The sequence below is a fragment of the Tachyglossus aculeatus genome, chromosome 22, assembly GCF_015852505.1.
Source record: "Tachyglossus aculeatus isolate mTacAcu1 chromosome 22, mTacAcu1.pri, whole genome shotgun sequence".
NCBI classification, from domain to species: domain Eukaryota; kingdom Metazoa; phylum Chordata; class Mammalia; order Monotremata; family Tachyglossidae; genus Tachyglossus; species Tachyglossus aculeatus.
In genome coordinates this window covers 21,523,428-21,539,088 of record NC_052087.1, presented here as the reverse complement: position 1 = coordinate 21,539,088, position 15,661 = coordinate 21,523,428, and the positions used below count along the sequence as shown (strand labels likewise).

Here is a 15,661-nt window from a genome sequence, read left to right as displayed (position 1 = left end):
CCATTTGATGGAGTGAATACAAAAGAGCAATGCAAACAGCTGGCTTCCCAAAAGATAATGTTAAAAATACAGGGTTTATTCCTGCATCAGTGTTAAATTCACCCACCAATCAGGGAGAAAATGTCAATGATACATTTTTGACAACTAAATTACAAAGCCCTTAGATATATTGTATATAAAAAGTGGTAATTATAGCCAATAAAATCGAAAGAAAAAAGTCTAATTAACACTAACATATCATTATGAAGCACTACCACATAAAATTTCATCCTTGCCATAAACTGGTGGCAAGCAGCAAATCCCACAGTCTAAAATGAGCATGGGGATACTAAAAGCTTTTCAGGCTCTTTGGAGCTTTATTTCCACTTTCTACCAAAAGGAAAAATGTACACAAAACCTGTAAATAAAACAATAAAAATTAATCCAGAGGTTATGAGCTGTAGTAGTTATTTGTGCATTCATACCTATCTCTTAACTGGACTCATGAGTCTGAAATGCCTCACGGAAGAAATACAGAGGTCAAACGGGTTTTGATGAGCTCCGCCTATAAGCCAGGGAGGAAAAAGTACAAGGTTACAGTTTTCTATCCAATTTAACCACAGGGAAAGTGGGAAAAGATAATAGAAACAGCAATTCACTGCGGAAGAGGAAGCTCTATATTTAAAACCGAATTTAGTGAAATGATCCAAGTTTCCTGTAAATGAAATTTAGTAGCAAGCTTGCAGTAAAGCATTTATTTTATATCTACGCGAGCAAAATTGTGCATTTCAAAAGTTGATCACTCTGGCTCCAGTCAGAATAGCATTGCTCAATTAGCTTGTTTTTTTTTGATCGGTACTTTCTTTTATAGTCAGTTTTACTAAACATCTGTAGCCAAAGGAATAGAATGAATATCTGGGTCTAATATGTGGAATTCTTCTATTTATAATTTCCATCTTCAAATGGTTTTTCTAAAATTCAGGATTTATGACAATGAGCATTGAAAATGGTCTGCTGCCTTATAAACCCAGAGCTGGTGGCCTCAGCACTTCTGCATCCAGGATACTTGAAAATAATTTGGAAGGATTTGGAATAAAAAGGAAAACAAAATAAAACTAAAATGGTGAAATCAAAAAAGGAAATGTAAGAAAAATAGATGGTTAAAAACAGCATATAATATCATTTTTAGAATGGTTAATAAATCATAATGATGCAAATCAAGATAATCTGCTTAGGAAGCTTTCTCACAACCTCTAGGTTTCACCCTCATGCCATGCATACATACGTCTTGTCTATTACCTTGACTCCCTGTAGTTTGAATCTTGAACTACCGAGTCCTCAAAAAGCAATTCCCTCCTTTCCTTTTCTGAGCTCTCTAGTGGTCTGCCAATTAGAACCAACAATACTTAATGGTTCCTTGGCCTCCACCATCCATGCTTCCAGTACCTACCAAGCCCTTCTCCTGGGTGGGGATTACCTCTGACACCCAAAGGTCAAAGCTCCCCAGACTGTGCTAAACCTCACTGCAACCCACAGGGAGATTGATTTGCAAAATCACCTCTCAGCAGGTTTCTCCATTTAGAGTTCCATTGAATCTAGGGGTTCCAGAGAATCCTCCAAGACAAGGGAGCCCTCGAAACCTGATTCTGGGTTGATAGTGAAGCCTTGGCTTTTCAAGGCATTATGGGCATTCATGAACTTTTGCAGGTATTTAGAAGTATATAACCAGTGATGCTTCAAAACATCCTCCATCTCGTAGCACTTAGACTGCCTGGCATTCATTTTTCGGAAACGCCTGAACAGTTTGTTCCCTGACTCATTCCCCTCACTAGCCCAGGCCCCAATGGAACCATCCCGCTCTATGATCTCAGGAACGTGAGCCAGAGTTTTGTGAAAGTAATTAGTGATTTTGCCCTCATATCTGTACTTAAACTTGGTAGACAGGAGCTCGGCAAAGCGCTGTGAGTTGAAACTGTACTGGCACAGAGACTCTGGGCACTCCTTGGCGGGGCAGGATGAGCGCCACACTGGTTTCATCTTCAGATAAAGGTCCATCAGCTCCCTCAGGGCTTCATGCCTCTCTTCACAGTGAACCAATTCACAGACTGCTTCAACCGTCTCTTTGGACATAAGCTTCCTAGCAAAATTGCCGTTCATCCTCATGATCGGCTTCAGCTTCATCTTCTTCCGGAGGTGTTTGTCTAGGGTGGCCTGCCATCTTTTCCTTTCCTCTTTGGACGCATTGGGGTTCTTATATGCCTCCCCAATCTCCAGCTGGAAAATCTTATAGAACTCGGCCGCATTGCCGATATCACAGTGGAGCGCATCTATGGAAGGAACGGTCTCAATGAACGGCTTTGCCGAAACCCCTTTCACCCTGTCCCGCAGTTCTTCCACAGACTCGTGGAAGGGATTGGACCGCCAGACTTCATAGCGCTCCAGGTTCTCAGCGTGGCTCCGGGTTATGGAGTGAAGGACGAGATTCTGAGATGCTTCCAGGCGGGTGGCATCACAGAGAGTGCAAATGTAGACTGAGCCAGAAGCCTCAAGACCTTCCACTTCCCGGACAAGTTTCTCATCATAGCCGGTGCCCCTAAAGATGAATCTGAAGGTCCTCAGGATGCCTCCCATCTCCAGCTTCAATTCGCTGTCCTTCATGGCCTCTCTCTCCGCTATGAGTGGGCTCAAGATGGCTGTCAGGGTCTCATGATCCGATTCGTCAGCCAACATCAGACAGAGTGGTTTACAGCACAGCTCTGAGTTGGGCTTGGCCTCTTCAAAGATCTTTACATTCTCTTGCTCGTAAGCCAGAGTGATATTCATGATGGTGAAAGAAAAGCGAACCGCTTTTTCAGGGACTGCCGGCCCACTCCCGTGCTTCTCACTCACATCTCCCATCCCGTCACAAGACTCTTTGATCACCACGGTGAAGGGGCCGCTTAGGTAGTCATCGAGGTCTTGGGATTTCATGCCCTCCAGGATATCTTCCTCCATATCCATCAAGGCAGAGACTAGGGCCGTGTCGTAGCGGAACCTTTTGGCAATGGTGTCTACGGGATAGTCGTCCACTGAGACTGGCAGTCCAGAGAGCCCATCCATGATCCCCACCTCGGTGTTAGCCGAGACATTTTTTAAGGGTGGATCCCACTCGAATGGATGGTAGCCTGGCAAGAGGACCTTCTCGGCACTGCGGAGGGAGTGTAAGGGCTGAAAGATCTGCCTGCCAGTAATAGCTTTCACAGTCCTGTACATCTTGTGGTATTGGCTGCAGCTGAGGAAGGTGTTAACACGTATGGCGAGGCAAACAGCTGGCTGAAGCCCTGACCCCCTTCCTTGCATAATTGCTTCCAATTCATCGGCTTGCCTGTGCTCATTCCTAGCTCTCAGCGCCAACAGGAACAAGGTCAGGCACACAGCCTTCACGTCTCCTCCCTCTTCTTTGTCCGCAAAAGCTTTGACCTGAAGCTTGAGCTCTCTCAGGCGGTGCTTCTGAGCTCGTCGGGTCAATGACAGGAGATGCTGGCGGGGCCGGCCACCTTTGTTGATGTGCACATAAGTCTCTTTGGTTTCTTTATGGCTGGAAACGTGATGGTTGTATTTTTCCAGGCTCACCTCCTCGTCACATTCTTCAGCTGGACATCTCACCACCAGGGAGTTCAAAATATTCAGAAAGGATTTCACTGGGCTTTCCAGGTCAGTAGGAAAGCAAGGATACTGGCAAGAGGGGCAGTGGCTGCCTATAATTTTGAGGCACTTAAAAATGCAAGTTCTGCAAAATAAATGCTTGCAAGTGGTTTCCACCGGGTCCGCCAGAATGTGCTTGCAAATCTGGCAAGAAATGGACTTCACAAAGTCTGCTGGATAGTCCACCGCCAGACACTTGGTGCTCAGGTGGATGTTACTACAGTTGGTAATCTTCTTCATCAGACTCTGGTGCCCACTTGGATTCCGAGCTTGGCCTTTTGTCCATCTGGATTTCTTAGGCTGAGTTGGCCCAGTCTTGAGTTTTTTGCTGAGCTGCTGGTTCACCTGGCAGCATTTTCTCTTGAGTCTCTGGTGCGTGGGGTGGCAGAGGTCACAAGCTGATGTGTGAGGGTGCCATGCCATAGTGGCATTCCTTGGGAAATACACCTCACATGGGGCATTACTAAACTTCCTGTGGATGATGCTCCAGCAGTTGTGGCAAAACTGCGTGGGATGGACTGTGTCCAGGTCCCCTCTCACATCAATCTTGAAGACCTTGGAGATCAGTTCTGGCCAAGAAGTAGCTTTCTTTTCCTTCTTTCTCAGGAGGGCTTGCGTTTTCCCATCCACTGGTCCATGCACTGGGTGCTTCCTATTGTGGAGGTCAGTTTTAAAGGAAACTCCGCAGATACGGCAGAGCTGCTGCAGCTTCGCCTGGTGCCTTACAATTTCTCTTGCCTTCTCATCCTCAGTGGGTTTTCCTGAGGCCTTCAGAAGAGAACAGAGTTCTGCCTGAGCCTTGGCTGGCTTGTCCATTATTGCGCTGCTCGCATCTTCCAAGACAGCTGAAGTGTTCCCCAGCATGGACTTCTCGGGGGGTGGGTCCTCCTTATTTCTTGGCTGGGCTTCTCCCGAGGAGGGTTTTGCAATAGATCTCACTTTGAATAGCTTGAATTTCCATTCAGAAAATTTGATGTACGGGATGTCCCCAGTCACCGGAGTGAGGCCCAAGCTGGTGGGAATGGGCACTTCCATGCCAGTAAGGATGCTGTATCTGATGGTGAAAAGAGGAAGATGATTTAAGTAAAATTGTACTAAATGAATGGGAAACATTCTTCTAATGAAGATCCAAGTGAATGATGAATAACCCTTGGTGGTGGCTCCCATATAATCCATCAATCAGTGCTAGACTGTGAGCCCGTTGTTGGGTAGGGTCCGTCTCTATATGTTGCCAACTTGTACTTCCCAAGTGCTTAGTACAGTGCCCTGCACACAATAAGCGCTCAATAAATACGATTGAATGAATGAATGAATATTCATCCAGCACTTAGAACAGTGCTTTGCACATAGTAAACGCTTAATAAATGCCATTATTATTATTGAGCACTTACTGTGTGTAGAGTGTTTGGGAAAGCACAACAAAGTTGGCAAATGAAACTCCTGCCCATAAGGACCTTACGGTCTTCAGGAGGAGCTTATGGTCTACAGTTTATACATTTATTAAAATGAGCTACCCAAGTTATGTGCAATGTTGGGAATACTGGTTATTAAACTGGCAACAGTCAACTTAGATTCTCCCCCCTTTTTTAAAGACTACCAGGAGTTTGATTGTTTATTTTCTTCCAATCTGGCCATAAAGGAGTGATTAAGTGGACTAGAGAAACCGTTATTCAACACTTGAAAGATTGTAATTAACTTAAGTGACAGTGCTTTATGATTATGAATGCAAACTTATACTTATTATTTTGATGTGAGCCTCAGTAATTAAAACTGCAAACTAATTATATTATAAGGTCATGCCTACACGGGACGAACCACCTCATTTCCTCAAATTTATGAAATAACGCAGTATGATTTGCACCACTGTTGTAAAATATTTTGATGGGAAAGGTTAAAATGATTTCAAACACAATGGTATACCTTGTTGGACGACTAAATTGAATAGTGGGAAGTTGCTTGTTGTTTTCCCGGGTCTAAGCTAGAAGAACCATTTCGTGTGACAATGCTCCCCAGATCACTGAGGACGGTTCTTGATCCTACCACCAAACCTTTGTTTATTAGATTCCTAAATTATTTTGTCCAACTGGTATGGCGCTGATCTGGTGACCTGAACAAAAAGACTCATTATTAGGTTTTAATCGATCATTAATCGTTATCATGATCAGCACTTATGTAGGAAACACCCAGGAAGTGGGCAGGGAGAGTGTTCTAAATTCTTATACCATACTCTCCCAAGTGCTCAGTACAGTGCTCAATATGTACCATTGATTTATAAGTAGCATCATTGCTATGTTTTAATGTCTCCTGCAGGACCGTCTATGTTTTGAGGCACTTTATAGAGATTAGAACCAATCTGCGAGTACACTCCTCCATCTGATCTCATTCTCTTTTATCTACCCTAGCACATTGCACAGTTCTTGGCACGAAGTACAAGCATTAAATACATATAATTTTAAAAATTATTATTAGGGTTGTTATAAGGCCAAGCAACAGAGAAACAAAGGGGGACTCCCAGACTGCTCATGACTTTACAATGAATTAGAACAAACAAGGTCATGGGATGAACACATTTAGGAGCACACCTGTGTACGTGCCATAAAATCAGATTAATTGCTGGGCACACCTGGGAGCTCTCCAAGTGACACCACATGTTCTGACACACCAGCTGGGAAACCCTGACTTAGACAAGCTTTGCCAATCCATGCCCTTTCTCCCCAAGCAACTGAACTGTACAGATGCTTTTCCTGAGCATTTGAAATAAACTATCAGTCACATTCCTACAATTCAGACAAATCCACCTCTTTGGAAAGACACACAGTATTACAGAGGCCTTCCAGCAGGTTCTTCTTTTCAAGCCTTTCCTTTAAACTACTGAAGCTTGATCTAACTTTCATGCATTATGCTTTTAATGCTTTTATGCATTAAAAAATTAAAAGCAACTTTCTAAAAGTTGGTTAAAAGGACACCCAATTTGATTGCTCCATATGCAGAGCATGATGTTCTTGTCGTTCCAAACTATTTTTGAAAGCTTTATTAAACATCAAAATGATTCAAGCATATATCTATTCACACCTTAATTAATTTGGACCTTCTCAAGCAGGCCACTTCTTCAGTTCTGCTAGAAAGTGTTCCATTGGCTGGATTGTCCACTGTTCAATGTATTTTACTTGCCCTTCCAAGTTGGTCGTTCTGCCTCTGTTATCAGGCATTCTCAGCCCCCACTTAAATATAATTTTGGGACGCTACCTCTAGGCTGTATATTCCTATTGAGCAGGGAATGTGTCTACCAACACTGTTGCATTGTACTCTCCAAGGGCTTAGAACAATACTGTCTTAGAACAGCACTGTGAGCCCAGCGAGGGACAGGGACTGTGTCTAACTAGATTTGCTTTTATCCACCCCAGTGCTTAGTACAGTGCCTGGAATATATTATTCTGCACAGAGTAAGCACTCAATAAATATCACTGATTGAATGATTGATTGATTGATGAAAAACAGAGAGAGCAATCTCTTAAACTGCCCAACACTTCGAGCAAAAGAAATCCTTCCTGCCTCCTGGCCTGTCTGTCTGCCACCAATGTAGACTGACGATCTGCTTTTAGTTCCCATTCCCTTGGGTCCCACAGTTTATGCCAGAGCTGAGGACAGCTACATCACCCTCTCCCTTCAAAATTGATGTACAGGGAAGCAGTGTGGTCTAGTGGAAAGAACACAGGCCCGGGAGTCAGAGGACCTGAATTCTAAACCCAGGTCCAACACTTGTGTGACCTTGAGCACATCAACTAACTTCTCTATGCCTCAGTTACCTCATCGGTAAAACGGGGTTTAAAACTGTGAGCGCCACATGAGACACAGACCTGATTAGTTTGCATCTGCCACAGCCCTTAGCTCAGTGCCTGGCACATAGTAGGTGCTTAATAAATACCATTTAAAAAAATGTACGGGATCAAAGGCTATTGGGGTTCTACTCTAAACTGTAAGTTCGTTGTGGGCAGGGAATATGTCTTTTTATTGTTGTATTGTACTCTCCAAGCGCTTAATACTGTGCTCTGTGCCCAGTTAGCACTCAATAAATACGACTGAGTGATTGAGTGAAATAATTAACCCCTCCTGATCTCATTTCATGATTTTTACTGCTGACTTTCAGGGTGCCCACTCATAGAAGTGATTGATTCCTATGTACTCAATTGTTCCTAAATACCCAAACATATTTATTGAGTGCTTACTGTGTACTGAGAAGCAGCATGGCTCAGTGGAAAGAGCATGGGCTTTGGAGTCAGAGGTAATGGGTCCAAATCCCGCTCTGCCAATTGTCAGCTGTGTGACTTTGGGCAAGTCACTTAACTTCTCTGTGCCTCAGTTACCTCATCTGTAAAATGGGGATTAAGACTGTGAGCCCCCCGTGGGACAACTTGATCACCTTGTAACCTCCCCAGCTCTTAGAACAGTGCTTTGCACAGAGTCAGCGCTTAATAAATGCCATCATTATTATTATTATTATTATTTTAAAAGTTTGCAACAATATCTTAGATGCCTTTCCATTCTTGCAATCCTCCAAAGACTTAAGGTTGAATACCACATATTTCAGATTCAAAACCTACTGTTTAGATAACATCTCGTTTAGAAAACGTAAGGGGGTGGGGAGAGGGAACTGAGGCATGTGCCTTCAGTTGGCATGCTAGAATAAGGAAAGATTGTTGAGTATCGTCTGCCAATGGAACCCCAATTAATAATAGTAATGATGGCATTTGTTAAGCGCTTACTATGTGCAAAGCACTGTTCTAGGCACTGGGGGAATACAAGGTGATCAGGTTGTCCCACAGGGGCTCACAGTCTTAATCCACATTTTACAGATGAGGTAACTGAGGCTCAGAGAAGTTAAGTGACTTGCCCCGATTTTGTATGGTTCTTATTCTTGATAAGCCAAAATTCATTCCAGAGCCTTTTTTATCTGTGTGCATTATCTGGTCTAATACTCAGACAGCCTCTGATGAGCGCTGTCCTGGAGTTACCTCTAATGCCTGAAACAATACCCAGCTAAATCCCCAATCCAAAGCAGAAAGAGAGGCAAGGGGATTTGATCCGGGCAACCGTTATCTTTCTGCCACATGACTGCAGCCTCAGCACCTCTACCCCAGCTGGGAGACCAGCTGCAAGGATGCTCAATTCAACTCTCCCTGCTTAATTCATTTTGACGAACGGCTTGGAATCCTATGAGAAGATGTGTGAGGGTGTTGTTTTTAGAGTTATTATTTATTCACTCAGGACCCCCAATCCCTGCAGCCCCGAAGCACAGATGATGGGTGAAGATAGAAGATTCTCTGTACTTGCAGAGCAATTGCTTACTAATGCATCTTAGTCTTGCACAGAAACTTCAGAGAATTCTTCAGTTTGGACAAAACTTAGCATTCCTGGGAGGAAATCTTTAAAACGTTTCTTCCCCTTTGGATGGGAAAACATTCCAAATAAATTTCTTCTCTTTTTTTAACCTATAAAATCAACACAGCCACCATAGCATATTCTCTGCTGTTCTGTCTGGTTTAGAATCACCCAGGAAACAAGGCTCAGGATTACCTTGTCTCTACCTCTCTACCCCAGTACTTAGTACAGTGCTTGGCACATAGTAAGTACTTAACAAATACCACAGTTGCTATACTTTTATACCCTACAACCTCATGGAAACATCAACTAGAGTCTGTGTTTTTCTGTGACACCCCCATCCCTTCACCATGCCCCCTAAATCTCTTCCTTCCCATAAAGGCTTGTAATTTCTCCACTCCTGGAAATTTTTGCATTTCATATTTTCTCCTTAAACCTTTAATATATATGTTTTACCTTTGAAGTACTTAGAGCATTGAAAAGAAAAATCAGATTTCTTTTCAACCCCTTCTCAAAAGCTCCAAGCAAACCCCAGACACTCTTCCTAAAGAGGCACATTGTACAGAGCTTAAAAATCATAGAATTTTACCTGGCTCTCAAGGCTGCGTGGCAGTGTCTAAGTTCAGTTGGCACCTCTCAAGATCAAAAGCGAGGTCCCTTCTCCTTCTCCTTCTCTCATGTGCTCTACAAAGTGAACTGCTGAATTATTTATCTAGCCCCTTGGGCCCTTCCCAGCATCCACACACCACAACAATGCTAACCACTAATTGCTCTAAGCCAATCACAGTGCAGAAGACCCAACTCCAGCTGGCACCTGGCTGACAAGGAGCTTGGCCAAAGGGAGTGTCTCGTGGATACCCAAGAAGGGTTACATTTTTGAGACCTTTGCCTCTTCTGAAGGCTTCCTGCTCTGAATTTGATGAAACAGATTTTTAAAGGGTTGCAAGATGCTAAATTATTGTATTTTATTTCCAAAGAGTTTTCCAGCTCTGGCTACAGTGATGCACTGATGCATGAACTAGAACCTTGATTCCTTGAGTCCTAACTTAGAGTGCATTCCTCTCATCTCAGCATGAAACCTAGACCCATCATTATTATTCATGTACATCTGCTGATGCACTTTAGTGTGTTAGACATGAAACCCTCTAGGTAATCTCTGGTTTTAGATGAAGTCCAGATGGATATCAAGCTTCTGAACTACAGTCTAGCTATAGTCAGGTTGGAACACTAGCCAAAATTGCAGTCTGTGAACAGCTAAATTCAACTGCACTTTGGAACTCAGTCTTTGAGTCAGTTCTATCCTGAGAGCACTCAGAAAAATCCAATTTTTGCCAAGGAGCTCAGGCTAAGACATGGAATTCACACTATTATTGCAGAAAAATGGAAAGAGCAAGTGGACAGCCTATCTACGGAAGAACTGGCATCTTCTTTAATCATCTGCTGCAGACCCCAAACAGGAGTGCAAATTTCAAACCCAGGCCCTCAAGCAACCGTCTATTCCCACTGGAATGCTGTAAAGGTTGGGAATCCGGAGACTTCACCAACATCCACATTCACCACCCCTCCAGTCTGCCCGCTCTGAGCCTGCCACAGCCGCACCAGGACTGCTCTGGAAATGTCAGGGTCAGGAAAGTTCATACTGAGAAAGAAGCATGTGTCCAGAGGGAGAGGCAAATGGATCTTGCAAATCTCCCCACAGTATGGGCTGTGGGGTGTGGCTTGGGGAGAACTTGCGAACCTGATATCAACTCAAACCATAATCTATAAGAACGCTTTTGAGGTTAAAAGGGGGCCCTCTGAAGCACTGAATTTTGAGGTGAGCTCTGAAAGAAGAAAGATTTGGTAAAGGAGGAAGGGTAGACAGTTGGTGGCTGAAGAAGAACGTGAGTTTGTGAAGAGAAGATAATGTGGTAGCACTTCTGTGAAGTTTGCCACGGAATTGAACTTTTATTCACCCCTACCTCAATCCCACAACACATACATATATCCATTATTAATGTTAACGTCTGTCTTCCCCTCTAAACTGTAAGCTCCATGTGGGAAGAGAATATGTCTGCCAACTCTGTTATGTTGTACTCTCCCAGGTGCTTTGTACAACCTGGGAAGAAGCTTGGGAGTCAGAGGACATGGGTTCTAATTCCGATTCCACCACATCTGCTGTGTCAACTGGGGCAAGCCACTTAACTTATTTGTGCCTCAGTTATCTCATCTGCAAAATGGGGATTAAAACGATGCGCCCCCTCCCCCGGCCACCATGGGACAACCTGATTATCTTGTACCTACCCCAGCACTTAGAAAAGTGGTCAGCACATAGTAAGTCCTTAACAAATACCATAATTATTATTGTTACAGGGCTCTACACTCAGTAAGCACTCAATACAATTGAATGATTGATTGATTGATAGACACAAAATAAAGTAAAAGATGAAAGACCTTCCATCCATTTGCCTTCTCCCATTTGACCTCCCAAAACCTTCCCTTCCCCTGACACTTGAATGCTCAGAGAGCAAGCAGGAAAACTACCTAGTTCACCCCTAGTGCATCATTAAGAATTTACAGTTCTAGATGCTCTAGGGAAGAAATCTGGCCTTGTGGAAAGAGCAGGGACCTGGGAGACAGAGGAACTAAATTCTAGTCCCACTTCTGCCATTTGCCTGCTGTGTGACTTTGGAAAAATCACAACTTCTTTGTTCTTCAGTTTCCTCATCTGTAAAATAGAGATGAGATACCTGTTCTCCCACCTACATAGACTGTGAGTCCCATTTGGGACAGGGACTGGGTTCGACCTGATTATCCTGTACTTAGTACTTCATGCATCGTAAGCTCTTAACAAATACCACAGTTATTTTTATTAAGTAGGTGACTGTCAAAGTATTTTGAGGATTGGCTCTAGTTTGTCACACACTCCCAGAGAGGGATAACTTGAATCTTTCCAGGCTCCTTATATGGATAAGACTCCGGGAACTGAATTAGTCAGAAGCATGAAAAACTGCATTTTCCTTCCTTATTTTCCATTCTTATTGTGATGTTGTGACATTTTTGCTACTCCTTTCATTCAATTGTATTTATTTAGTGCTAACTGTGTGAAAAGCACCATATTAAGTGCTTGGAAGAGTACAATATCCATTTCTCCCCACCACACACAAAAAAAGAGCAGATGAAATCATTCTTTTTGTCTTTCCCAGGTCCTTTTTAGTTTTTTAGAGCTGGAATTTAGTTTGTCGAATGAGCTGTTAAATGTCACCTTGTTTGGCAGTGGCGAGTCCAAAACCTGTGAATTCACCTCTGATGGCTAGATCTATTTCCTTCCTCATATTTTTTAGACATCTCCATAGACTAAAGAGCCCTGACAGCTCTTTAGTCTGGAGAAATTCCATTGGACTCGATTGTGAAAGAGCAAAATCAGAATTACCTGGGACTCCATGTTGTTCCAAGCAAATTAAAATTAAAAACCTTCAGACATATCCAGGCCAGATTAAGCAGGAGGGAAAGAAGGGAAAGGGCAAATTGTAGTCAGAGAAATTCAGTGCCAAGATTCAGCCAGTAGCAAAGCCCAAGAGCTGAGTTATTAGCTTTGGATAATCCTGTAACTGCTGACAGTCCCTTAACTAATGTAGCACTTCCAGGCATATGCCCCTTGATTTTCCTTCTCTCAGCCATCTCTCCCACCCCCATTCACCTCCTAAAAGTCTAGCTTCACTTATCCCCGACAAGCCCTTTGAGAGACCTTTTCAAATACAATTCTTTCATAGACTGCAATGAGCTCCAGTTACTGATATCAATCACAATCTATTGCTGCAAGACATGCTGCATTTTCCGCCCTTATCAAAATCCAGCAGATGCAGTTTGCTGACAATATGGATTATTACTTTTTAAAAACAAGTTAGTACACCTATCTCCAGAACATATTACGGCCATGGATGTAAACTATCCTCATGGCTCAGCCTTCTGTGCTTCCTTTGCAGAGATGGAAGCGAGATAGCCTGGGTTGGTAGGCAAGTGCAATGGTCTTTCAAACTTCTCTCCGTTCTTTGGAGAGGAAAGTCAGGGACTTGAGCTTGCCCACGGCACCTTCATTAGATTGTCTTGTAATTGTCAGTGTGAACCTGCCTGGGAGTACATTTCCGAGTTTGTTATTAATTGATAAAGCATTAGCAACAGGCCACCGCTCGCAACATTGTCAGTGAACCTTTGGAATCGGAAGCTGTTGTTGAGGCAGGTGTCACAGCTCACCCGTTTTCTATACGACTGATGCCACCAAGTGGAAATCATCGTTTCTGCAAAATTTTACCACAGATGAGGAAAAGCAGACATCAGATCAGGAAAAGCAGATGTCTGGTCAGGAGAAAGGTATTCCCCTGACTCTCGGGGAATTCACCTCCCAGCTTGACGTTCTTCTGACCTCTCTCCTTAGGATTGCCAGGCCCGTGCTTCTCATATCCTAAAAGCTTGAGGAAACTTTATCATCAAGAGGGATCAGGGTGTTTCAAATGCCATTCATCATGATAACTGAAGAATTTGTTAAGCATTTACTATGCTAAAGATTGCACTAAGCACTGGGGTAGAAGCAAGATAACAGAGCCAGATCCAGTTCCTGCCTCACATGAGGCTCACAACCTAAGCAGGCAGGAGTACAGGAATTGAAGACCCATTTTACAGATGAGGGAGCTGAGCCCCAGAGAAGTTGTTACTTCCCCAAGATCATGCAGCAGGCAAATGGCAGAGCTGGAATTAGAACCCAGGTCCTGGGACTCCCAGGCCTGAGATCTCTCCACTAGGCCTCACTGATGTCTCCTGAGAAAATTCTCTTAGTCTGACAAAGGTTCAGTTTAATAAATCCAATAAATAGATGCATTAGACTGTGAGCCCGCTGTACTTGGGTAGGGACCGTCTCTATATGTTGCCAACTTGTACTTCCCAAGCCCTTAGTACAGTGCTCTGCACACAGTAAGTGCTCAATAAATACGATTGAATGAATGAATGAATGAATGAAGAGATGATAAAACTTTTATCAATCAATTTATCAATCAATCAATTCAGTTACAAACTTGGAGACTCTTTTTTTCATTCTTTGTCCAGCAGTGAGGTAGTAGCTCTCTTCCTCCCTTCAATGCCCTATTGAGAGCTCACCTCCTCCAGGAGGCCTTCCCAGACTAAGCCCCCTCCTTCCTCTCCCCCATCCCCCCCACCTTACCTCCTTCCCCTCCCCACAACACCTGTATATATGTATATATGTTTGTATGTATTTATTATTCTATTTATGTGTTTATTTTATTTGTACATATTTATTCTATTTATTTTATTTTGTTAATATGTTTTGTTTTGTTCTCTGTCTCCCCCTTCTAGACTGTGAGCCAACTGTTGGGTAGGAACCATCTCTATATGTTGCCAACTTGAACTTCCCAAGCGCTTAGTACAGTGCTCTGCACACAGTAAGCGCTCAATAAATATGATTGAATGAATGAATAGTAAGTAATGCCAAATTTGACCATAGGCTCTTTTGGGAGATTTCTTACCCAAAACCAGAGGCGGGGAAATCTCTGAAGTGCTGAAAGTGCCAGGGAAACTCATCTTTCCCAATCTTCGGCTCACAGTAGAGGGAAAGAACCAGTTACCTGGAACAGTAGGTCCAAGAGGAGAGATACCTGAGTGTAGGGGTAAGAGTAAAGGAGTAGAATTGAGAGGGTTTCCATTGGCATTTATTTGGCCAGTGGGATGGGGAAGTTGTCATAGCGATGGGAGCTGTGGTATGGGTAGTGACAGCCATAATAGGAGAAGTGGGAAAGGCAGTTAGAGAGAACTACGTGGCTTAGTGGAAAGAGCCCGGGCTTAGGAGTTAGAGGTTGTGGGTTCTAATTCCAGCTCAGCTACTTATCAGCTTTGTGACCTTGGGCAAGCCACTTAACTTCTCTGTGCCTCAGTTCCCTCATCTGTAAAATGGGGATTAAGACTGTGAGCCCCACTTGGGACTGTCTAATTATCTTTGTATCTACCCCAGCACTTAGAACAGTGCTTGGCACATAGTAAGCATTTAACAAATACCAACATTATTATTATTATTGTTATTATTATTATTATTATTAACTAGCCAAGGGGACTTGAACAGTAGTTTCTAAATCCTATCCAATACCTTCCCGCATACTTTGGCAAAAAATGGAGAAAAATTAGGTGCATCTCATTAAAACATTTCTATGTGCCACTCCACCTCTCTGGGGACCCATTTATTGCATTCATTCCTTCAGTCATACTTATTGAGCGCTTACTGTGTGCAGAGCACTTTACTAAGTGCTTGGAAAGTACAATTCAGCAACAAAGAGAGACAATCCCTGCCCACAATGGGCTCCCAGTCTAGAAGGGGTAAAGGGGAGGGCCCAGGTTCAATATTACAATTCCAGCCTGTCTTCACAGCTGGGAAACTGTCCATGCATGAGTCTGAGCCATGGCAGAAGTGAAGAGATGATGATCCTGTAGGAATCTTTCAGTAAGTGATGGATTCCATTCTGCCACATGTTCTTATTTCCACTACAAGGTCTCTTCAAGCTTCTACCATTTGTAGGCTTTCAGGAACACTGAAGAAATACCCCTATTAAAGTATTCCAGTATCTTCAGAAAGAGAAAG

At 43.3% G+C, this 15,661-nt stretch overlaps 1 protein-coding gene across 1 annotated transcript; it reads right to left on the bottom strand.

Annotated features, from left to right (window-relative positions):
- Nucleotides 1–1,108: 1,108 nt before the first annotated feature.
- Nucleotides 1,109–14,766, bottom strand: RAG1 (recombination activating 1). Its single transcript, XM_038764613.1, has 2 exons — nucleotides 14,559–14,766; nucleotides 1,109–4,717 (listed from the first exon to the last, which is right to left on the bottom strand). Exon 2 carries the CDS (start codon nucleotides 4,696–4,698, stop codon nucleotides 1,558–1,560), a length of 3,141 nt encoding a protein of 1,046 aa, XP_038620541.1. The 5' UTR covers nucleotides 4,699–4,717; nucleotides 14,559–14,766; the 3' UTR covers nucleotides 1,109–1,557.
- Between the last annotated feature and the right edge of the window lie 895 nt (nucleotides 14,767–15,661).

Excerpts from the sequence above, each read along its gene's own strand:
- RAG1 (XM_038764613.1), bottom strand. The coding sequence starts at position 4,698 with ATGGAAGTGCCCATTCCCACCAGCTTGGGCCTCACTCCGGTGACTGGG.